This window comes from Oppia nitens, unplaced genomic scaffold (assembly GCF_028296485.1).
Source record: "Oppia nitens isolate AA-2021 unplaced genomic scaffold, nextdenovo-longstitch-racon4-pilon3 scaffold7_pilon_pilon_pilon, whole genome shotgun sequence".
NCBI lineage: Eukaryota > Metazoa > Arthropoda > Arachnida > Sarcoptiformes > Oppiidae > Oppia > Oppia nitens.
In genome coordinates this window covers 3,351,370-3,379,348 of record NW_026533251.1, presented here as the reverse complement: position 1 = coordinate 3,379,348, position 27,979 = coordinate 3,351,370, and the positions used below count along the sequence as shown (strand labels likewise).

The 27,979-nt window shown below is 22.6% G+C and overlaps 3 protein-coding genes across 3 annotated transcripts; 2 read left to right on the top strand and 1 right to left on the bottom strand.

Moving 5' to 3' along the window:
• The first annotated feature begins 99 nt into the window (after positions 1–99).
• LOC128963664 (uncharacterized) lies at positions 100–765 on the top strand. The gene has a single exon (XM_054310178.1). The coding sequence runs from the start codon at positions 100–102 to the stop codon at positions 763–765; it is 666 nt and encodes a 221-aa protein (XP_054166153.1).
• Positions 766–1,961: 1,196 nt separating this feature from the next.
• Positions 1,962–7,836, top strand: LOC128963663 (transmembrane protease serine 11E-like). Its single transcript, XM_054310177.1, has 7 exons — positions 1,962–1,995; positions 2,133–2,550; positions 2,631–2,747; positions 3,463–3,535; positions 6,092–6,323; positions 6,966–7,428; positions 7,657–7,836. The coding sequence occupies exons 2-7, from the start codon at positions 2,257–2,259 to the stop codon at positions 7,834–7,836; spliced, it is 1,359 nt and encodes a 452-aa protein (XP_054166152.1). The 5' UTR covers positions 1,962–1,995; positions 2,133–2,256.
• Positions 7,837–11,312: 3,476 nt separating this feature from the next.
• Positions 11,313–13,247, bottom strand: LOC128963662 (chymotrypsinogen B-like). The gene is made up of 4 exons (XM_054310176.1): positions 13,105–13,247; positions 12,218–12,653; positions 11,374–11,442; positions 11,313–11,330 (listed from the first exon to the last, which is right to left on the bottom strand). Exons 1-4 carry the CDS (start codon positions 13,245–13,247, stop codon positions 11,313–11,315), a joined length of 666 nt encoding a protein of 221 aa, XP_054166151.1.
• Positions 13,248–27,979: the final 14,732 nt, after the last annotated feature.

Below are 27,979 nucleotides of genomic sequence, written 5' to 3'. Positions count from 1 at the left end.
AAACTCTCTCAAAAGTCATCAATCAATAAGTTTTTGGTATTTAATCAAAACGTTTTTGTATATTCAATAAATTTCAAACACTTCATAACAACAACAAAAATGTTGAAAATCACGATTTTGGCGCTTTTGGCCCTGTCTTGCAACGCCCAGTACGGTATGGCACCCACACAACTGTCCGCACCGGCTCCGCTACCGTTGGCGGCACCAGTCAACTCGTACGCCGCTCCAACCCAATCGTACGCAGCACCCACCCAATCATATGCCGCACCCGCCGTTCAACAATACACCGGACCAATTGAAGCAGCCGTACAGACACGCCGTACCGTTGAGCTGAGACAAGTGGCCATTCCCTCGAGTTATGCTCAGCCACAGGTCATTGATGTCAACTCCGATAATATGCCCGTCCAAATCAACTTCCGATCGTCTTCGAGCCGCATCCAAGTCCATCAAACACATACCCCATCCCAGGGATCAGTAGAGCACTCGTCATTCCAGGACCAACCACACCGACTGATCAACGAAGTAACCAAACCGATCTACCAGGAAGTCCGCGAAGTTATCCAACCCTATCGCCGAATCACCCAAGAGATCCGTCCGGTCATCGAAGAGATCCATACCGTTGTCCACAAAGGAGAGCGCGTTGCCGCCGCCGCCGCTCCCGTTGTTCAACCCCTACCCCTCCAGACCGCCAGTTACGGTAGTGGAGCCGCTCTAGCCGTCAACGCTCAATACAAGGCCGCCAAAGCAGCCAAAGCCGCCGCTTAAGTAAACGATTAAGTTTTTTGTATTTGTTTTTAATTAATATTATAACTGATCTTAACATTATGTTAAACATTTTGTAATTAATTTTTATTGTCTAAAATAATAAAATTTAGCATTTTATACTATAATTTAAATTGTTATAATTTTTTTTGTATGTTCACATCATTTTATTTGTAGTTTTAACATACTTACGATAAAACAATTAAGTATTATCAAAAATAATTTTTATAACTTTAGTTTTATATTAGATTTTAAAAATATTTAAGTTGAAAGCAAAAATAATTATAATAACTTATTTTTATATTCATATAACTATAATCTTTTCAATATAGTCATTAAACTTTGAAATTTTAATTTCAAATATAAAATAACATACTCAATATAAATGTATATAAAATTTCTTAATATTACTTAAATTACTATAAAATAAATATGCTATATTATATAAAAGTATTTTTAAATAAAATACTATAATAATAAAAATTTAAATAGTTTTTTAAATAATTATTATTTTTTGCTATTATTATTTTTATGGATATAAAGTATAAAACAACTATTTTTCTTATTATAATATCATTGATAACATTATTATCAGTAGTAGTAGTAGTGAATGGTTTGCACTCACGTATCAAACAATACCCGAACGTAACGCTCGACACGTGTGGTATCGGCAGACAATCACTGTTGACTACCGGTCAGTGTTTCAAGTGGTCATACAATCTGACAGCTAGTATACAAAACGGACGGTTAGCCGAACCGGGAGAGTGGCCGTGGATTGCATGGATTGTTGGAAAACAGTATTCAAATGTTACTCAAAGCACAAACAGGTAATTATAATTTCGTTTAAATATTAATATATTAATATAATTATATCTATAATTAATAAATTTATAAAGTATATTATATAATAATTATTTTAAATATAGACAATAATTAAAACTTTTAAATGAATTATATACCATATATTTATATAGTAATAGAATATTTTGTTTTAAATTATTTTTACTTATATATATAAAATATAATTATATTAATTAATTATAATTATATATAATGTGTAATACAGACTATATGGCATTTATTTTTAAATATTTACAATATTTACAATATATATAATATATTTATATATATATAATTAATTAATATAATAATATTTAATTTATTTTTTAGATTCCGATGCACTGGTGTTGTATTAAACACTAATTGGATTCTAACTGTTGCCCATTGTTTAGTGTAATAATAATTATTAATATCTTATTTTATTATTTATAGTAATTTATATTCAATTTAAATTTCTATTATTACTATTATTATTAGTTGTTTTAATTCCTTATATTTATTTTTTTATTTACAACAACAAAAATTTAAAGTCCAAATTTTACGCTAACTGTGCGCACAGTTCAGGACCTGAAAGCACATACCGGGCATACATATGGTGTACAGCAGTTGTTTATACATCCAAACTATACGATAGCAAAAGATTTTAGATATGATATGGTATTATTGAAATTGAAGTCACAGATACCGATACTGATCACCGAAACAGTGGACAGATATTCACATGTAGTCAACAGTATATGTTTACCTGAGAAAGACATTGTTAACAGTGTCGATGAATTGGCATTGACTGCCGGTTTCGGTATGACTGATGAAGGGATCCAAAACACAGGGCTATTGTGGATGGGTTGGATAAAAATGGACAAACCTATCAATACATTAAGAGATCGTTGGGGTAATTGGATTTTGGCGCACAGGTATCCATTTAAGACTGGATTATCATTTTGTAATGCAAGTATAATATCATATCATATACAGTATAACAAATAAAAATAACAATTTTTATGATAATAACTACATTTAAATTATAGGGTGATTCTGGAGGACCAGTGGTTCAGTATGTCGGTGGACGGGCCGTACTAATTGGTCTAATAATGGGTACCTCACACAGGGATCTCTATTGTCTCCGTTATGATGACCCAAATGCTGTAATGAAATTCATGAGAGTTTCACGATTTGTCGATTGGATTGTCGATACTATTAATAATAATAATAATTAGTTTTACATTAATATAAATATTATAATATTATTAGTCTATTACTACTAAATATATTTAGAAATAAAACATTTTTATATTTTTTTGTTTGTATAAAAACTTATATTTTCATACAAGTTATAATAATTAAAAATATAATTATTATTAGTATTTAATTAAATTTATTTTTTGTTATTTTTAAATTAAATATTAAAAGTTTGTTTGACTATATCTAAATACTGGAATAATTTTTATATTATAATAAACTTAAATTAATTTTATGTATAATATATTTTTATTTATTTATGTTTTGAATTTTATGATTATAAGATATAATTGATTTTTAAACAAATAAACAAAATTTTTGCTGTAATATAAAAAAAAGTTTAAAAATCAAACTATAAATATAATTTTTGATACTATTAATTAACTTTTAATAACTAGAATTTTCAATAGTTATTATTAAATTTAAGTAACTATTTTATTTTAATATAAAGCAAAAGTAGTACATTATAAAAATTATCTCAAGATTTAATACAATAATTAATTTAATTGATTATTATTTTTTTACTAATAGTTTTTAGTTTATTTTTAATAATAATAATACTTTTATTATTTTACTAAAAAATTGTTATATTTTTAATTGAATTTTTACTATAATTTATAGGGTGATTCTGGCGGACCATTGATCCAGTATGTCGGGGGTCGGGCCGTAGTTATCGGACTGACCAAATCTGGGAGTAAAAAATAGGAAAATTTATTGTCTCGACAAATCAATCCGATACTTATATATGGCTTTTATAAGAGTTTCACGTTTTGTCAATTGGATTGTAAATACTATCAATAATAACTAAATTATTTATTAATTATTATTATTATTGATTTAAAAATTACTATTAAAAAATCCAATAAAATAAATTCTACTGTAATAAATAAAACTTTATATATATATAATTGTTTAAATAAAAAATATTTATTTTAAATTTATATATTTTTACTTGTTTACTTATATACAGTTTTATTAATAATAATAATAATAACAAAATTTAATAAAATTGTAATTAAAATTAATACATTCAACAGCAATGTGTTATCAATCTATTATTAATAATGCAAATAAAATTAGATAAAATACTATTTTTCAAAATATATTAGTATTTATATTAGTATTAGATACTACATAATAATATTTATTTTTAAACAATGAAATATAAATATAACTTAAATTTTTAATAATTATTTTATGTTTTCTTCTCAACACTTGTTTGTAATAAATCGGATCTTTGGTCTCAAGTCTTGCAATGTATTCATCAGTTTTTGTGTTTTATTTGTTGTGTGTATTGAATCTGTTCTTCAATATAACTGTTTGGACGAAACCTGTTGTGTAATGTCTTGAAGTCAATGGTTTGTCCAACACTTTGTCCAACACTTTGTCCATCAGTTGGACCACTGATGTCAATGCTATCCAATTGTATGTCAGTTGTGTTGTCTGTGTTTTTTCGCAACTAATTGATTGTTACAATGATTATAGACTATAATCATTGCAATAATCAATAAGTTGAGAAATTTTTTTTATAGTAATTATCATTAACATTGATATTATTACAGTTGCGATGATTAAAATTAATTAATTAATACTTATTACATCATTAGTTTTAAATGGTGGTGGAAAGCTATCTATTAATTTTTTTTGATAAACAATTTTTAAAAAATTAAAAACTTTATCATATAATTTTCTACTTACTATTTGTAGTATCTATTGATGAGCTTATTGTTGATGTTATTGATTAAACATTGTTTTAATTAAATTTCTATTTTTTTTTGTTAATACATAAATTTTAACTTTGATATGATTTGTATTACTAACTGCAGTATAATAACAGTTATTAATCATATTTTTTTTAATATATTTTTAAAGGATGTTATAATATAATTGATAAACAGATAAAGTTTATTCAATATCATATTTAGTGAATTATTATTTTTTTTAAAATTTATATATACATAATCCTTAAAATTTTTAACTAATAAACTATTATTATAATATATATGTTTAACATGTTTGTAATTATTTAATATAATTAATTAAAAAATACTGTATTAATGTTTAACTAATAAAATGCTATCAATTTTACAAATCATTAAAACATAAGTTAGTAATATTAAATTATAATTATAACCATGGTCATGTTTAATGAAATAAATGTTTGCTATATTTTGTTTCTCATAACATATAATTTATAAATATATAACTATTGTTTATCAATATTTTGTAAATAAATTTATATGTTATTTTTAGATGTTATAGCAAATTATGTTATATTAATTAAATAATAATATATCAAAAATAATGTTTGGCACAGATTATTGATATTTTGTAAATGTTTTTTTAGAATTTATACTAAATTATTTTGAATACAATATTTTTTTAAAAATATAATCAAATATCAATTATTATGATTAAATTAATTATTTATAATTTTACCAGAGTGTACATATAAGTACAACAGTATTTTTGACAAAAAAAAACTATATTTAAAAATTAATTAACATTTCATAAAATAATAAATGTTTTTTAATATTATAATAACCAATAGTTTTTTAAACTAATATTTATGTTTTAAAAAATTATTTGATATTTTTTTTAAAAAACAAAATAATGTTTATTAGTTAATACATCCTGTGGTATAAGTTATCATAGTATTTCAATTATTTTATTTATTTTAATAATTGATTTTTTCTATATTACTTATTTTTTAAGTAAATTATTTAGTAATAAATAGTTTATAAAAACATAATAATAATAACTAACTAAATAAAACTATTTTAATAAAAAAAATTATTATCTCCAATAATGAAAATAATTTATTTATTAATTAGTGAAACAAAATTAAACAATTAATTATTTGATACAATACAATATATATTATATACTATTAGATATATAATATCAAATATTTACTAATAAAAGTAATTTAAGTGTAATTTATTTTATTTCATTTATTTTCTGGAAATATTAAATATTATAATTTAAATATGATATTAATTTTAAAATTTTAAAAACTCTGTTAAAAAATTTGTTTAAATTCTAATTCTTATATTACATGTAAAAATAAAATTATTTTTTAAGTTATAAAATTAATATATAATACTGTATTATTATTAATAATAATAGTTAAAAAAATTTATTGTATTTTTTTAAAATTTAAATATTATAAAAATAATTATTTTAAATTAAACTATGATTGAAAACTTTAAAACTTTTGTTATTATATTATTAAAAATAATATTATCAGTAATAGTAGTGAATGGTTTGCACTCACGTATCAAACAATACCCGAACGTAACACTAGACACGTGTGGTATCGGCAGACAGTCATTGTTGATAACTGACGGCCATTGTCTCCGGTGGTCATCCAATGCGATCACTAGTAGTAGTCTACAAAATGGACGGATAGCCGAACCGGGAGAGTGGCCGTGGATTGCATTGATTTCAGGAAAAAAATATACTTTTTTTATTCCAGCAAGGTAATTTTTTATAAATTTTATTTTTATTTAAAATTAATAGCTTAATAAATGTGAAAAATTATAAATATATATTAGATATTATATATATATATGTGTGTGTGTAAATTATATAATAATTAATTTTTAATCAATTTAAATTTTATTTTGTTAATTCAACACATTTATACATTTTATTTAAAACAAACAAAAAATAAATAAATAACAAAACTAACTATTTTATATTAAAAATCTATACTTAAAAATATTGTTTTATGACTGCAAATAATTTGTGTATAATACCAAATATAAAATACGGTATATCTAAGGTTTATATATTATAGTTTTATAATAATATTTAATTTTAATATTAATTTATTAATAATATAATAATATTTTATTATAATATTATAGTTTTAGATGTACTGGAGTTATATTGAATAGCAATTGGATTTTAACAGCTGCTCACTGTATTTTGTAAGTAAAATGTATATATAATTAAAAGTTATAGACTATTGAATCTATAATATATATAAGTCTTTTAGTTTTATAATATAACAAATCTATATATATATATATTTAAAAAATTAATAAGTACTATAAATTTTAATAAATTTTAATTGTTTTTTTTAAATAAAATTATTAAACAAACAAATCAAATAAAAGATCCGATTATACGATAACTGTCCGAACAGTTCAGGACTTGAGACAAGAGGGCCATACATACGGCGTACAGAAACAGATTGTTCACAACAAGTACAACACAATTGACAATAAAGTGGACAACAGATATGATATCGCATTATTGAAATTGGATTCACAGATACCGATACCGACAACAGCTAATACAGGGGCTGCTGCTGGCGGTAGTGGTGGTAGTAGCGGTCATCGGTATGACCTGTCGCTACCTAACAGCATATGTTTGCCGGACAAAGATATTTTGAATACTGACGATGAGTTGGCATTGATTGCCGGTTTTGGTAAATTAGATGAAGGAGTAGCCAATAATGGACAACTGATGATGGATTGGATAAAAATGGACAAACCGTTAAATAATAGTAAGGATAAGTGGGGCGATAGGATCAGAGTTTACCGATATCCTAACAATACAGGTGCCGCTATTTGTAAGGTAAGTACCGGTACTATATTAATGTATGTTTATTAATAATAATATCAATAATATATAGTATAGTCTATCATACAGTACAGTAAAATACAGTACATATTATAAAAAAATATTGTAATAAATATTTTTCTTTTTCCAATTTTTTCTCTCTCTCTCTCTCTCTTTCTCTCTCTTTCTCTCTCTCTCTTTCTCTCTCTCTCTTTCTCTCTCTCTTTCTCTCTGTAATTATAGGGTGATTCTGGTGGACCATTGGTCCAGTATGTCGGGGATCGGGCTGTACTTATCGGTCTAATGAGAGCCAGTTCTCTTAAAAAAAATGATTGTCTTGACTATAAATCAAGTGGTTTGATGGTTGCTATAAGAGTTTCACGATTTATCAATTGGATTGTCAATACTGTTAATAATAATTAATTAATTATAAACAACAACAACAATATCAACAAAAAAAAAATATTACAATTATAGTATTATACAATTTAAAAAATTTTAATATATTTAATGATATATATCTTTAAAAAAATATTTCTAATAGTATTACAAATAACTAAATTATTTTATATTATATCACTGACCCGATTGTATAACTTAAATAACTTATATTTTTATCTTTACTTTAATCTATATATATATATAAAGATTAAAGATTGTTGTTAAAAAATACATGAACTTTTATTTATTTTTTCTAAAATTAATATACATTTTATAATTTTATTAAACATATAATAATATACAAGTTTATATTATTAATAATTTTTTTTTATAAAAATATAAAATTTGTTTTAAAAATATAGTTTAATTATAATATTTTTATTAAATATTATCGGTCTTAAAATTACAGTATTAAATACCAATAATATAGTGTAAATTTTATATAAATTTAATAATTAATAATACGATAAGTATAAAAATAATTTTAATGATGATGTGTATTAAAAAAAATTGTAAAAATATGAATATAATAAAGTAAATGTAAAAAATGATTTTTATTTTATTTTATTGCAAAATAAAATTAATTAACTATCAGTTAAATATTGATTACAATTAGTATAGATTAATAAACTAATAAATTATAACTACTGTATAATAATTACTAGTTATCTATAGTTTACTTATACTGTATTTAAAAAGTTTTTTTTGTCAATCAATCAATTATATGCATAGAAAATATACAATTTATATCATACTTACATTCTAAGCTCTCTATACCTTATAATTAATGTTGATGTAATAGTCATATTGCTTAATAAAAAATAAGTGGCTAAATTATAGTTTAGCGACCAGTAATAAAACTGGTTTTTTCAAAGTAAAACATTTATTGGGTTCAATTAACAAATTTGTATATATAATTACTAATGTCTTGATTTTCAACTAAAAAAATTATTTTGTCGGTTTAACGCTTATAACTGGGACTTAGTATGTCCACCGAAGTTGACCAGTGGACGCTATTTCCGAAATTTTATTATAACTATAAATAACTATTTGTTAGGTTAGCAACTATAAAAACTTATAAATAACTATTTCAGTTATTTTGAAATATATAAGCATTAGATTGTAAAATATTGCTCAAATATATGTAAAAACAAAAAGTAATAGTTATATAAATTATATAACATGTGTAAACTGTTATCAACTCATATTACTTTTTTAACAATAGAAATATTTAGTTTATTTATATAAATCATTTTTGTAAATATGCTGAAAACAAGTGAATTATATATCAGTTGAAATATTTATAAGAAAATAAATAACTATTTCAATAACTATTTGGCTTTTTTGGCAATTATATACAACTATTTAATACAGTTTAAATAACTATTTTAACAACTATTTGACGTTTTTTGGCAACTATTATAACAACTATTTAATAGAGTATAAAAAATTATTAATCAATACACTAATAATTACTATGCTAAAAATAAAATTTTCTAGCGCATATTATAATAATTATTCATTTCTATCATATATATATATATGGTATTAGTTTATGTATTTGAGGTTTTAGGTGTTTCCACATTTTTATTTTTATCTACATATAGGATTTTTTGTAGCCACTATCCGTTTGGAAAAAAACCACTGTTTTATCACTGATCGCTAAACTATAATTTAGCCACTTATTTTTTATTAATCAATATGACTATTACATCAACATTAGTTATGAGGGATACAATTGTGATTTATAATATAGAATATAATAAGAATATTGAACTAAAACTAAATAATTAAATTAATTTATACTGATTAATTAGATAATTATTTAATTTTAGCAATGTGTTAAATGTTAAATTAATTATTTTACATTTATTGAGATTAATTTAATGGCAATATTCGATAAAGATTAATAGAAATATTAGTTAATTATATATATATATATATATATATAATTATATGTATATTAGGAAATCATAAGTAGTTTTAATAATTTTTTAATTTTATATAAGGAGCTTATAGTCTATCAGTTTTTATTATTAACAAAAAAATAACACAATATTGTATAATAGTTTTTTATAATAATAATAATTTTATATACCTATAATTTACCCTATTATCATGGATGCAACTAAACTAGCAACTATGCTACTATTAGTATTTAGCATGCAATTTGTCATAACCATTCAAGGTATATTGTATAACAAATTTATATATATTATACTCTATATTAAACTATATGCTTAATTAACAGCTTCGGCACCGGTATTTAACATTGGATCTCTATTATCCAAAAATGGTTTCTCCAATATTGCCAACGATAAGACATTTAAGCCAAAACTGGCTGAACTATCAAAATTGTTGAATACATTTTTCAAAAACGCTGGCAAAGTTCAGGCCAATGATCTGGGATTTGTGCTCAGGGATGACTTACCATCAATGATGCATGATTTGGCCAATGCTATGGATGCCTATAAGAAAACATTGAAAATCAAACTAGTGAGCGATCAGGTAGGCCGAGCAGCCACACTGTTTGCCGGTTTGGTTCCAGTTATCAAAACGGTTGCCACGCCATTGACTATTGGACACAAACGTAAGGGAAAGCCGTTATATAGTAAAAAACTTGGACAATATCTGGTCGGACTGTCCGGTAATATTGGCAAACTATTGAAGAATAAGGCAAACAAATTTTTACCGGTTTTTGCCGGTTTTTTCAAAGATATTGGACTGGGAGTCGGTCAGGTATTAGAGGGACAGTTGAAAAATGTACCGATTTTGGTACGGCCAGCTGTCAGTACGCTAATCAGGCAATTGACCAACATTTTCGGCCAAATTGTAAACCTATTCAAATAGTTGTTAATTTAATATAAATAATATTTTTTTTGTTAGAGAAAATTAATATTTTTAAAATTATTGCACTCTCTCTCTCTCTAAATAATTTTAAATAATTATTAGTATTTGTATCTAGTTAGATTTATTAAATTAACAATATTTACACATATTATATTAGTTAAATAATTTAATTAATTAAAATAAATAAAATGATATTACAAACAATTATTGTAAAACTATAATTATCTAAGAAAACAACAAATAGTTAATTATATTGTAAATGTTATCAATAAATTAATTGAATAAATGTTGTTTTTAAATTTTTTAATTAAAAATATGTGTTTAAAAAAAATCTATTTTATATAAATTATTTACTAAAATTTTAAGATGAATATTTATATTTTAAAAATATCTCTAATTATATATTAATAGTATTCACAATCTAATCGACAAATTATTTTACTAATTATTAATAATTTACTATTTAATTGAATATACAATATATTAATGAAAACTACATTATAACTTAAGTAACTATAATATATAATTATATGTTGGCAACAAAAATATTTAATTATTATTATTATTATTAATATTATCGACAATCCAATCGACAAATCGGGAAACTCTTATAAAAAACATTGAAGCTTTTGGTTTGTATTTAAGACAATTGATATTAATATCAATTGCAGAGTTTAGGCCAATAAGTACGGCCCGACCGCCGTCCACATACTGGACCAATGGTCCGCCAGAATCGCCCTATAAGTCGAAAATAATATAACAAACAAAAAATAATATTATATACAGTAAACTGAATTTAGTATATATATAATAATAATAATAAGTTGTGTTTTTATACTTATATAAAGTATAAGTATTTAATTTAATATAATATTAGTAATATAATAATGTATATATATATATATAATAATTATAATATTATAACAAATTATAATTTATATGTATATAAAATTTTTTAACATTATTGCAATTTATTTTACTAATTATTTAATATTAGTCTACTGTAGCTAATTGATTAAATAACAAAGCTACTATTTATATATATATATATATATATATATATATATATATATATATATATATATATATAGTATATAATATATATCAATAGTGTACACATAAATATGTTATACCTCCTGGTTTTAATAATTAATATAAAAAATTATGATACAGTACTATACTATGATATTAGGCGTGGTTCACATATTACGTTCGCACTTGAGGTGAGGGGGGTTAGCCAAAGCGAACTTTTGCGAACAAGGGGATGGGAGGGGTAGAGACATTAAGAACGTTCGCAATTAGATAATATTTTATTTATTGTGGTGGGGGGGGGGGGGGGTAGCGGCGGTTATGGACAAGCGAACGTAATTTTTTAAATGACTACATGCGAAAAATTGCGAACATAGGGGAGAGAGGGGGTCTAGATTTCTTAAAAAGTGCGAACGTAATATGTGAACAACGCCTTATACTATTTATATTATATCAATATATAAATTTAAGTATTAATACTTACCATACATAAAGCAGTACCTGTATTAGGGGGATATCTATAGGCTCTGATCCAATAACCCCACTTATCGTAACTTGTATTAACAGTTTTAACTAATTTTAGCCAACCCATCAACAATTGTTGATCATAATTGTCAACTTCATCATCAATATCACCAAAACCGGCAGTCAATGCCAACTCTTCAACAGTGTTAACAATATCTTTGTCGGGCAAACAAATGCCGTTAGTTTGCTGCTGAAATTGGCCACCACTTAATGCGATAGGGATGGTTGGTATCGGTATCGGTAAAACCAATTTCAATAATGCAATATCATATCTGGCATTTGGTCTATCAGTATCATCTCTATGGAAATTATGGTGAACTATACGTTTGTCCACATCGTATGTATGTCTCTGATCTTGAACTGTGCTAACAGTTATCGTATATTCAGATCTTTTACTAAAATTAATTTATTTGTTTGATGTTATTGTATATAAACAAATATATTGAAATTAATTTTTTTAATTTATAATACAGTAAGTATTTTTTACATTATTTTTTTAAATGCTATAATAATTACCTAATACAGTGTCCAACAGTTAGTATCCAATATCTGTTTAGTATAACACCAGTGCATTTAGAGCTTAAATTAAATTATACATACATTTAATAATTATTTTTTTTTTAAATATTATATTTTGTTTAGTCTTATCATTAAAATTTGTAAGTTTATAAAAAAAATTGAATCTAACTATTTTAAGATACAACAACAAAAAAGTTAACAACAACAACAACAATAAAATTAAATATTGTACACAAAAAATAGTAATTATTATAGTTATTTAAAATTATTATTTATTTGTTTATCAAAAAAAAAATAAAAACTTTAATTAAAATATATTAAAATTACCTTTTAGTTGGTATAAAATACAAAAAATATTTTTGTAATAAAATCGATACAATCCACGGCCACTCTCCCGGTTTGGCTAACCGTCCATTTTGTACACTACTAGTAATGATATTGGATGACCATCTGAGACACTGACCGGTCATCAACAGTGATTGTCTGCCGATACCACACGTGTCGAGCGTTACGTTCGGGTATTGTTTGATATGTGAGTGCAAACCATTCACTACTACTACCGATACTATTAGTATTAAACTAATAAACATAATTGTTATATATTTTTTGAATCATATTTTTATTATAAACATTTATTTTAGTTTTTTATTCTATTAATAATAATAAAAATATTTTAATCCTAAATAACAATTTTTATTTTAATATGATTGCAATTTGAGAATATTTAATAAAATATGTAATATAAACCAAATATTATTATTATTATTTTATTATTTATATGTTATAAAATATACAGGTAATAAATATATTGTTATAAATATAAGTCGTGTTTTTATACTTATATAAAGTATATGTATTTAATATAATATAATATTAGTAATATAATAATATATAAATATATATATATATATATATATATATATATATATATATATATATATATATATATATATATATATATATATATATATATATATATATATGTAAGACATATGGGAAAAATTAAATCTAAACAATAAATAGTTTTATGTTTTATTTAAAAAACATTTCTCAATATATCTATTTTGTTTATAATATGTGTTGTCCACTATTGAGACAACTGCGTTTAATTAATGTTTTATATTTTTCTCCCTATCAATGCTTATTTGGTTTAAAAAACTTAAACTTTTAAAGTCATAAAACTAATACTTCCCGGGTAGCGATTTATACCAAATTTGATTTCAGAGTACTATAACTATAAACAAATAATAATTAATGGGTACAATCTTTGTACCACCAAACCCTAATAAGTTACAGACCTCCAAACATGTCCCATAAGTTGCATCAATACTTAGTCCTGCAATGGAGTACTAATGCAACAATGAATCTGACCTCTGATTGGTAAGTACCAGAGCCATTGACCTCAACAGTATGTAATATAAAAGCAATTGTTAATGAGATCCCTATACGGGATACAGGATTCACTTTTTTAAGACATCAACTCATTGATGTATTATCCTAAGTTTTATACAATCAAATGTTATACTATTACTATATATTAATCAATGTATTTAATCTAATTGATTATTAAAATTTAATAAATTACAAACATGTTTATCTAATAACTTGTGTATCAATTCATTTATCACCATCAACACCACCATCAATATCACCATCAACAGCAACAACTAATAGACTAGTGGTTAAAACCACTCGACTGCATATAAAATACTACAGTATTATATAATAATACTAATAATATAACTGCTAGTCTTATATATACTGTATATAATAAAAATATAAATAATTATAATTTATAAGTATAAAAATTTTTAAGGTTTTTGTAATTTATTTTACTAATTATTTATTAGTCTACTCTATCTAATTGAATAAAATAACAAAATTACTACTTTTTAATTGCGTTTATCTTTAATAGTAAACTACTAAACATAATAATTATAATTTTTTTTGTCATATTTTAATTGTAAACATTTATTTTAGTTTTTATTCTACTAATAATAATAAAAATATTTTAATCCTAAATAACGATTTTTACTTAAATATTTAAAAAAAATTATTATAAAATATGTAATAAAAACTAAATATTTTCAATTATTTATGTTATATACTATATACAGTAGATATCATATATAATATATTGTTATAAATATAAGTTGTGTTTTTATAATTATATAAAGTATTAGTATTTAATTTAATATAATATTAGTACTATAATAAAGCAATATAATAATGTAATAAAATAATGTAATATAATTTAACAAATTATAATTTATATGAGTAGTACAGGGTCCCTTTGGAGCTCTAAGAGGGAGGAGCTTAAATGGGAGGGGCTTATAGGTGGGAGGAGTTTATGTGACCTAATTATTATGTAAGGTCAAGTCCGGTCATTGACCGAGGTTAATGACCGGTTATGACCTACATTGATTCAATTGATTGATCGGTTATGGCCGGTCATTGGCCAAATACGGAAGTAAATTTTTTAGCCTAACCTAACCTAACCTAACCTAACCTAACCTAACCTAACCTAACCTAACCTAACCTAACCTAACCTAACCTAACCTAACCTAACCTAACCTAACCTAACCTAACCTAACCTAACCTAACCTAATTTAGTTTAGTTTAGTTTAGTTTAGTTTAGTTTAGTTTAATTTAGTTTAATTTAATTTAGTTTAATTAGATAATTAATTTATAATTTATTTATAATTCAAAAAAAATAAAAAATTCAAAAAAAAAATTCAAAAAAAATATAATAGTCCCTGGATTCGAACCTATGTCCTAACTAAAAGTTGCATATACAAAAAAATTTATTGCATATAAAAATAATAATAATGATTGATTGAAAACAAAAGGTTTGAAAAAAATATTTTTTTCAACCCTTTTGTTTTCAATGTTATTACTAAATTATTTGGTAAGAAGTAAGTTAAATTTTTTTTTTGAATTTTTTTTATAATAAAATAATTTTTTTTTTTTTTTTTTTTTTTTTTTATTAATTTTAAAACCCGTTTTCAAGTAAACCTAATTGTTTTGAAGAAAACCTAACCGAAAGTTTAAGAAAAAGTAAGTTTTAAAGTATTTTTAATTATATTAAAATTATGTTATATTTATAAATTATATTATATTAACACACACACACACACACACACACACACACACACACACACACACACACACACACACACACACACACACACACACACACACACAATCTTGTATTCAATTATTTTCAATTGCTATTAAACCACAACAACTACTATTATTTATAATTTATAATAATTATAATATTATTTACAAACTTGTTGTTGATGTTAAACATATGTATTACATAGGTAATTATAAAAATTATTAAATTATATTAAAATATATATCAAAGATTTTAATAGATATATATGCATATTATATATATATATTATAATTAAAATACATTATTATAATAAATTTATTTTATTGTTCAAATGAAAATCATATTTAAGGAAATAATAATTATTAGTAGTACAGTATATTTTAGTTAAAATACAGAAAATAAAATTAATAATTATGAAATTCAGTTCATTTATTATCAAACATAATGAGTAACAAAAAATAATATTTTTAAAAAACAGTTGTCAATGTCATTAATTTTTAAACAATGTATTTATGTGTGTGTGTGTGTGTGTGTGTGTGTGTGTGTGTGTGTGTGTGTGTGTGTGTGTGTGAAAGAGAAAGAGAGAGAGAGAGAGTATAAATAGTGAAATTTGTTCATTGAATTGAAAACTGATTTTTTGATACTATATTATTTGAATACTATCTCATATTATAATATACAGTATATACTGTATATATTAATAAAATATTTATAATAATAATAACTATAACTATAGTATATTTTAGTATTCAATAATAAAACTCAATTATCATATATAACATACTGTGTGTATAACACAAAACTCTAATTTTACGTATTATGGATTTAGCATTAATATTGTAAATTGTATTAAATATTTTATTATAATTATTGATATATAAAAAACAAATAATTGATATATTTGCTAAATATATTTGTCAGATTTATTTGCTAAATTATTAAATGACTGTATACATTATATCACTTTTATAATTTTGTTACAAAAATAAAATTTTACACTAACTATTTAGATACATACATGAATATATTTCACTATATTAAATAATAATATAAAATTATATTGAATTTAACTTGTATTATATATATATTTGCAAATTATAATAAACACAACATTTAACTACAAAATAATTGTTATAAAAATTTTAGTAACAAATCAAATGATTGTTATGTATTCATGGTTTCTCATTATTATACTATATATAATATGTAAACTTTATTTATTTTTAATGATAATATTATGATTTGATATCAAAATGCAGTTTTTTATGTACTGTATATATACATTACTATTCAACAGTTAATTTTATTTTGATACCCAATTATATTTATGTCTAAGGCCTACAACTTTTTGTATGACTAATACCCAAAATCTGTAGAAACCATACAATTGGTTATATTATTCATTATTATTATTACCTAATACACACACACACACACACACACACACACACACACACACACACACACACACACACACACACACACACACACACACACACACACACACACACACACACACACACACACACACACGCACTGTATTTATTTATATATTTATATTATAAATTAGCGTCAATACCGTCATTGACATTAAACTTGTTTAGCATATAATTATTTTTATTTATTTATTATGTTGTTTTTGATTGAACTATTCAATATATTTAAAATACATTGTTTTTAATTATATATTAAATTAAAATTAATTTAATATATAATTAAATTGTAATACTGATATCAATTTAAATTTACATATATATACGGTATAATTATTTATAAAATTATATACTATATAACTAAACTAACTATAGTTAACTAATCGTATGTATGTATGTATGAGTGATGTGTGTATGTGATATATAATAAGTTTATAATAATAAGTAGTAATAGTTATTAACTAGTAGTTAACAAGACAAAAACTGTAGTAATAGATAAGAACTAGACAAATCACTGAGTAAAATACAATAATATAATTAAAATTTTTTAATTATTTTATATTATTATTATATTAACTATTTTATTAAAATAATTAAAAAACATGTATTAAGTTGTGTCATGCAAGTAATTTTATTGTATCGTGCGATTATAAATAATTTTAATTTATTTAATAAAAAATAAATAAAAAATATACTGTATTTTATAAATATAAAAATAAATGTTACTAATCTAATTTAACCTAATCTAACATAACTTAACATAATTAAACTAAATCTAATCTATTATTGTATAAACTAATTTGTATATAATTAAAATATTAAATAAATTTAAATAACTTAAATAAAATAATACATTACATATTTATAATTAAATATAAATGTTTCTAATCTAACCAAACTATAAACTATAATCAAATAATTATAAACAAATTAATTTATATATAATAGTAATTAAATTTGTATATTATTTTGTATATTAATTTATTAAGTTAAAACAATACAAATAATTAAAAATATTACTAACTTAACATATCGTAACCTAACGTTACCTAACCTTATTTAACCTAACCTAACTTAACATAATCTAAACTAAACTAGTTAGAGTTATAATATTAATAATTTTAATAAAATAAATCATTGCATTGAGTGAAAACAATGTAATTAATTAAATATAAATATGTTTCTAATTTAACCTAATCTAATCTAGCTAAACTTAACCTAATAAACTATAATCAAATAATTATAAAACAAATTAATTAATTTATAATTGTAATATTAATTAAATTTTTATAATAATTTGTATATTAATTTATTAAGTTAAAACAATACAAATAATTAAAAATATTACTAACTTAACATATCGTAACCTAACGTTACCTAACCTTATCTAACATAACCTAACCTAACTTAACATTACTTAACATAATCTAAACTAAATTAGTTACAATTATAATATTAACAATTTTAATAAAATAACTGATTGTATATTATTTTAATGAATGAAAACGATGTAATTAATTAAATATAAATGTTTCTAATCTAATCTAGTTTATATGAAATTAAAACATTAAATTAATTAAACTTTTTTATTTAGTGAATAATAATACAATTGTTTATAAAGTGGATTCCAATGGGGATGTTGAAAAATGTAAACTCGAAGACGTAAAACACGAAATAAAAAGTTATGTGAAAGTTGAGTTTGACGGTGATTTGCCAGTCAAGACACGTAAACGTGGACGTCCATGCAAGTACTTGACTGAAGAAGAAAAATTAAATGCTGAAAGATTTAAAAACAAAATAGCTGCAAGGAAGTCACGAGCAAAAAAGAAAGCAATCCAAGCTCAAACTAAAGCAGACTATGATGCACTAGTTGAGAAAAATAAAGAACTAAAAGATCAATTATTGTTCGAACAGGTCATTACTCGGATGGTGTTGGACAATACTTTAGACAAAGTAAAACAAAATAATTATGTATTATCACAAACTCAAAGTAATAATATTGAAGAAATAAAAAAATTATTGTAATTTGTATTTTTTCTATATTAATTATTGTAATAATCTATTTAATTATAATTTTACAATAATTATTTGAATAAAAAATTGAATTTAAAAAACGAGAATATTGTATAATTATTTGAATTATTTTATAAATAATTATTATAAATAAATTATAAATCTTTTATAAAAAATTCATATTTCAAGTTTTATAATTTTTGTTTATTAAGATTATGTAATTTATTATTATTTATTCAACAAAATTAATATAATTGTAAAAATGGTATTGATAATATAAATACAAGTGTCATATCATTCATTTATTTATTTATTAATATATTATTAATAAAATTGTGTTTATATTTTATCATTTTTGTGTTATTATTAAGATAATGTAATAAATGCAATAATAAATGCGTTAGATATATTTTATTTATAATTATAAATATATTTTAAAAAGTATTTGTTGTTTTTAAAAAAGTATTGTTTTAATAAGATATTTTAATTTATAGGTTAAAAATGTATCGAAATAATAATCAAGTTATTAATGTTGCTCAATATGTTACTTCACGTCAACATGGGATTACAAATAAAGATTTTGGTCAACAAATTGAGTATCTTTTGGATACTAGAACGTATGAAACTCTTGAAAGAGTTAACAAAGATTTATACATAAATTTGAATGATTCCGAGTTATTTGATCCATCATTGCCAATACTAATTGCTAAAGAATACGAAGTATATTATCAAAAAGTTTGGAAAGAAATGGAAAACGATTTAAGTACTAAAGTAACTTTGAAAGAGTTGGCTACTTTACAGAGAGAAAACGTAGTCAAACAATGGATTGATGTTTGTGAAAATGTCATTATTGTAGAAGATGATGATGATAGCGATGATATACAAGGCATATTTTGCTCGCATATTAGAGGTTTAGTAGAAGCTGCGCTTGATGAACATATGGGGAGAATTATAAATGGATCAAACGATTATTACTTTTATTGTGAAGAACATTTTATTGGCCATACGTTTCAGTGTAATGATTTACATGAAGAGAATTAAATTTTCATTATATAATACATCATATATATATCTATATCTATATATATATATATATATATATATATATATATATATATATATATATATTTACTTGTATTGTGATTTATAATTTGAATATGATTAATTAAAATTTTAAAATATTTTTTATTTTAGAAAATTTTAATAAAAATTATTTAATTAATTTAAATATTACAGTTTTAAATAAAACAATTTATTTTTAAAAATTACCAGATGTCTAACTTTAATTTACATTTGCAATCTGTTAATAAAATGATGAACAAGCAAACTAACAAGAGTAAGTTATTATTATATTAAATAAAAAAATAAAACTATAAATTTTATWTATATATATATATATATATATATATATATATATATATATATATATATATATATATATATATATATATATATATATATATATATATATATATACAGATAATAAAGAATGGTCTAAAGTAATCAAAGTCTTTGTTCAGTGGGAAACTATTTTTAATAATAATATCCGAAGAATAAAGCCAACTTTAATTACGTATCCAAGTAAAAAATCGCCAGACAATTATCCAATTTTATATGTTTCTGAAGATACCAATTATAAAGTCATAAAACCCGATGAAAAGATTTTGCAAAAAATAATTCGCGATAAGAAAGACGCCTTCTGGGATTGCAAATATGATGCTTCTGTCTGTGATTATTTTAATGTCAAAGAAAGAGATAAAATTAATAATAAATTAAATGTATTCATAACTGATTATAATAATAAATAAATAAATAAATTTACATTTTTACTTTTATAACCAAATGTCACGTGTATGTTTTTCTTCTGATGATCGTAATTTATGTATTCCTTGAGATGAGTGATTAAAATTAGAAATACCATCAGTTACGTCATACCTTCGGGAATTTGAAGTACTAAAAGTCCTTCTTTTACAAATTTTTCTACATTTTCTCCTATGTAAATAAATGACCAATTTTGCCTTTCACGTGATAATATTTTTTTTTTAATTTGGATATCGTTATATTTTTTCGATGAATTATCATAGCCATCAGTTATTATACAACAAATTACTCTTTCGTCATTAAATTTGACTTCGTCTCCTATTTTGATAGCAAAACCAATTGCATCAAAAAGTGCTGTAAAACCTTCAGCAATATACGATGTATCATTTAATAAAATAGCATTTGATATGTCAGTTGGTTTTTGAGTTAAATATATTTTATGATTAAATGTTATTAATAAAACTCTAGCATCGTCATTAATAACATTTTGTTGTGTTTGAATTAATGAGTTATAACCATTAATTACTTCCTCTTTTCTACCATTCATTGACATACTTTTGTCAAGTAATATAATAATTAATGTTTTTGTATTAACCATTCTTATATTTAAAATTAATGTAAAATTACTTCTTTATATAACATGTATCGTATTTGATACGTTATAAACACTTCCTGAAAGATATATATATGTAAACAGATGTTAATTTAATTCATCAAATTTTTACAAAAAATATGTTAATAATTATTATCTTATATTTTAAATAATATTTAAAATCATTATTATTAAATTATTATATATTGTTTAATATAATTTATTTATTTTGTCTATTCTGTTGAATTAGTCTGTAGTTAACATCTCGATCTAAAATTTCTTGTATGTATTGATTATAATCTTCATCATCACTTGTATCACTTTCATAGTCATCCATAGAATCAGTATCGTATAAATCAGTAGAATTTATATTATTAATTTCATATGAAATAATACTAATTACAGGTTTGTCATAAGTATTTTTCCATAAATTACGACAAATTGGACATGTTATAGGTAATGAACGTTCAGTTTGTGATGTTGACCAATGTAATATACATTCATTACAAAAATTATGATTACATGGATTAATTGCATTTTCAAAAAAAATTAATTTTTTAGCATTTAAACAAATTGAACAAAATTCATTCATAATTAATATAATTAAGCCATTTGTCTTTTTATAACAAATTTTTATATATTATGTAAAATTAAATAAATGATATATTAAAATATATTAAAAAATATTTCATTATACATTATATCACTTAGTCATTACTTTTATAATACCACTTCCATTTAAATTATTACATAACAAAGACATATCATAAATTTTAATATTTTTAAAATAACAAATAATATAAAGTACTGAAATGTTTAAAAAAATTAAAGTAATTAATATAAATAATAGATATTTTATCATATAAAATCTTTAATATTTTAATATTTTATTTCTTTTATAGATGAGTTCAGGATCAGAAAGCCCTGTTTTACTTGCTGAAGCTGAATCTACTATTAGTTGTACTCGTTGTTTAAATCAAACTACAGATTTGGACAAAATATTGGTTACAATTAATGAACGGGATCCTTTGCTACAATTTTTTTATTGTCAAAACTGTAGGTACTGCAAAAATTGTATTGAATTGTTTAAGGAACCTTTACCTATACGTATTTATTGCAATTGTGGTCATCGCATAATAAAGGAATATCGTTATGTTGCTTGTGTCTATCATAAAAGAATAAGAAACTTTGATACAAATGAATGAATTACAAAATTATTAAATAAATGATAATTTATTGTGAAAATTTAATAAAGTTAATATTTTATTTAAATGGAAAATTAATAAATTTTAAATGAATAAATACAATGTTTTAATTATTTATATTATATAAATCTATTTATAACAAATGTTACAATAAATCATTTATTAAATTTACAATTTCCAAAAGCGTTTGATTAGCATCTAAAATTGATTTGAATCCAGTACCATAAACAATACCACGTCGAGTAATAGTCAGTTTGTATTTTCCATAAGAAAACTTGATTGATGGAAATAATTCTGGTTCAAATATTGTTTCTTTATAATAATTATTTTTAATATTAATAATATCTTGATTAGTTAGATGTTTTTTTAAACTGGTACTTGCACAATAGTTAACAATTTTAAAATCAATTATATATGCATTATAATAATCAATTTTACGAAGATATTTGCATAACTGTTTAGCCAATGTACTACATTGAATTTCACTTTTTCCTCCAGTTATCATTACCTTTCCATTATTAAATATTAAATATGTTGTTTTAGTATTTTTGTATTTAGCAATAAGTCCAGAAAATCTTTTATGATCATACTTTTTATTTTTTAATAATTTATAAGCATTACTACTATAAATTTCTGATAATTTTAATTTACAATTAGTAGAAAATAAAGCACAGACATTAGTAATAGTAACAGTCATTGTTTATATCTAATCAATAATGTATTGATGTACATATGAACTTTCGTTAAACTTTAAATATATATTCTTTTCTAACGCACGCGCAAACAATTTTCCATGTATGTCATCAATGTTAGTTGTTAGTTTGATGGTTTCTTCATTGTTTAATGTAATACAACTTTTCATGCCATTCGATTTAAGAACTTCAATAGTTAAATTTTCACTATTTTTAACAATTTTAAGGTTACGTGTGTTATGTTCTAACACATGACATTTATTATCATTTGATTTTAATGCATTTTTAAAAAATTCAAATTCTGAAACTAAAATTGTAACACCATTTTTAGTTTTTTTCCCTTTAATTGTCGTTCGAAGATCAAACATCAAACCATCCGTTCCAATTTCTTTGATTTCGGCTAATTTAAAATCTGGATCATATTTTTCACTTAAAATTAATGAGAAAACAGTTTTCCAAATTTCAGATTTATTTTTTTGTTTTTCACACATTCTGAAAGTTAGATAAATAAACTAATTATTTAATATCTTTTATAGCATTTTTCGAAATTAAAACGTTTTTTAGATATTATCAATGCGATAAAGTTCATTCAACTCCCGATATAAATGAGCGCATTTCCGCAAAGCACATGTATAAATTAGACCTGTTTTAGGTTTTTTATGTATCAGACAAACATAATTATCTTTATATTTTTTTTGTAAATCACCGTATTTTGGAAAATTATATTCTGATTTGTTAAGATCAATGTTTGGTATATTTAATTTGTTTAATAAATGACCAAGTTGTGTATTTTTGTGTCCAAAATATTTTTTTTCATCTGTTGCTGTCATACTATACCAAAGTAATAGAATATTGTCAACTTCATCTGGTTTTGGTAAAAAACAAAAATTTTTGTTGTTAAATGGTAAGTAATGTAATCCATTTATATATTTAGTTGTATAGTATATTGTTTGTTGATCTTCGTTACACATATTTTTTATATCAATAACGGGGTTGATTTCTTGACATTGAGTTACAATATCTGATACAATAGCGACCTCGCGCGGTAGAAATTTATCTTGTAATTGAAAACCTTGTATATCAACAATAGCACAAATCTTATCCATAACTTACTTTTTATGTTGTTAAAATAGTCCTTTTATAAAATTTTTATTGCCAAGTCATCGTTAGAAATTAAATTATTATTAAATAATTTAATAAATTGCATATAAGTGTATTCACAGCATCTTAATTTTATAAATAATATGCAAAAAGCTCCACATGTATCTGTAGTTATAGATTGTAAGCTACTAGTATTGTATATTATAGATTTTATATTATTAATTTTTAATAATTTAAATATTTCATTAAATATTAATTCATGAGATTTAAAACTTGATAATGAATCAAAAAATTCTGCAGTATTTTTTTTATTTATAAATAATGCTACCCAGTGTTCCCCAGGTAAATCACTACTATCAGTATTTAAAACAAATGCTAATGGTCTTTTTTTGAATTTTTTTAATGGTAATTTATCCTTTGGAAAAGTACCTACAAAACAATTTAAGTTTTTCAATTCTTCATTTATTTGTAAAGTATTCATAAATAATTAATCACAGGTTGACGTAAAACATCAAGTTGAAATATGTTATCATATTCGCAATATAACAATACATTTATAGTTTTAGTTAATGCTGTTGTGAATCTAAAATGTATAGAAATATTACCAAATTTTACAGGATTCACATATCCACATTTGTTACTATCATCACAACAATCGTTTGCTAAAGTAAATCCAAAAATTACGTTACCTTTACGATATTCATTATAATTTAACATTAAATATGAGTCTGTTGAAGTTATATTTAATGATTCGTAAAGTGACATAAATTCTCTTATATATAAATTATTTGTAAAATCTGGTGTAAATGGTACTGTTGGATATTGCTCTCCATTTACAGTTAAACTAAGATAATTTAAATTAAAATGGTCAAAATAAAATGGGTTTAATTTTAATGAACCATTGTATGCTTCATTGTCTACCATTACTAAAAATATTCTTCTCGGTAATTGACCGGTTACACAATTTTCTATTTTAGCATCTATCTGTCCTTGAGTAATTGCAAATGGTTTAATTATTGATCTAGTAATTGGGTATTTGGCTGTTGGAGTTTCACTTTCTTTCAATCTTTTTGTTAATGCGTGATTATGAGCACTAACAACTAAATGATTTACTTTTGATTTTGTAACATACATACATACATCTTCAAATAATACATTAATTTTTAAAGTATCGTCTTTATTCCAAAAATAAAAATTTGGATCTTGTGGTATTAATCTAATACGTAATTTTAAACCTCCAAGTAAAGCTTTTGGTTGTTGTAGTATATCAATGTTTAATTTACCATACAGAACAACAGATTTACCTTTTCCATCTGTATTTATAGGTTTTGGTCGGATTAATTTTGATGAAATAGTATCTATATCATCTTTACTATTATCATCAATACTATAACCAATAGCTTTCAATAAACCTTCTTTAGCATCTGTTGTATATCCTAAGTAATTTTCCAAATAAGCTTTATAACCATATGTTTGTGGTGCAAGTGTAATTGGTTTATTATTTATTTCTACATTAACACTTTTAAACATAGAATGAAGTAAATTATTTACAGGCTGAATTTTTTCCCAATCAGCCTCGTCAATATTACCTCCAGCTTTTTTTATAATATCAACTCTAAATTTCAAAAACAAATAAGTATCTTTACATTGAATATATTCATCAATACTTGTATCAATTAAAAATTCAATTGGTGTATTGCTTGTTAAAGGGGATATTGGTCTGTATTCACTTAATATATTTTTATCTATTGTAAATTGAGTTGGTGGTATAGCAAATATATCAAAATATGGTAATGTAGTTGTATGAGATTTTTCATGAATTTTATACATAATTTAAATACTAATATTTAAATTTTTTTCTCCTTTTATTACCAAAGTTTTTCCTTTTTCGTCTTCTTTTTCTTCCAGTTCCACTTTGTAATCTTGTTTTTAATGTATCTAATGTATGACTACCTGCCGCTTTACCAGCTTCTTTAAATCTTTTTTTAGCTGATTCTTTTATATCATCTCCTACTATAATATCTTGTGCCAATCCAATACCAGAAGGTAAAATACTCTTTATTAATCCTGGGGCAAAATTTTTTATTAAATTACCAATTCCTGATATCAGTGTACCAAAAAATCCATGACCTCTTTGTACTCGTATTCCTTGAAAAACAGGAATTCCATTACCTATTTGCTGATTATAAATATCAATGTATGGATTATGCATGTTTTATTTGTCTTCGACGTCTTCTCTTTATCCTTTTATTAATAAAATTTAAGAAGTTATTTGATTTGTTGCTTTTACGCCGATTTCGTTTTTTTCGACGTCCTTTACCTATTTTAACACTTGGAATTGTTTTTTTCTTAAAATAACCCATTTAATAAATATTTAAATATTTTTTTATGCCTTTTATAACTTTTCTCGAAAATGTAAAACTATTATAGTACGACCAAATAAAAATGGAATATTTTGTCCTGTATCATCACATATTTTAATTTCAATTGAGTTAAATTCCTTACAATCTACTTTATGATATTGACAGTCGGGGTAGTTTAATATTATTTGTTTACCAAAATTAACATTTGGAATTTCTACCATTCTTAACAATGGAACATACGTATCACCAACATAATGTGGTTTAATAATATCTGTATATACAAATAAACTATGAAAGCATGAATGTAAATCATAAGGACTTTTAGCCCAAATTGTTTTTATATCACTTGCAATATATTTATCTTTATCATTTTTTTCCAGTTTATCATATGTGTTTTGATTTGAAATCATGTAATTAATAATTTTATTATCTAATTCAAATTTATCAAAACCTAATATTCTACATATTAAATATGGAATTTCCATAAAAACAACGGAAGATCTATATTTAGTATGATCAATATATATTGATTTAGTTTCTTCATCAATTTGAAATTTAGGTAATGCTATAGGTTTTAATTCATTATTTAATAAAACTTTATTTATATATTCTGATTTTTCAGGCCAGTCATATTTAAATATCATGTTTACATTAACATCATATTTTTTTTCGCCAAATTCAGTTATATTTGCCTTATTCTTTTTTAAATGTGTCATAAAATTTATATAATTATTCACTGAACTTGTATGATTGTCAACCCAACTTCTTAATTTAATATTATCATTCATATTTGCCTCATTTTCACATTCAATTATAGCTTCATTAATTGCAATTAATAATTTATTTATATCTAAATATAAT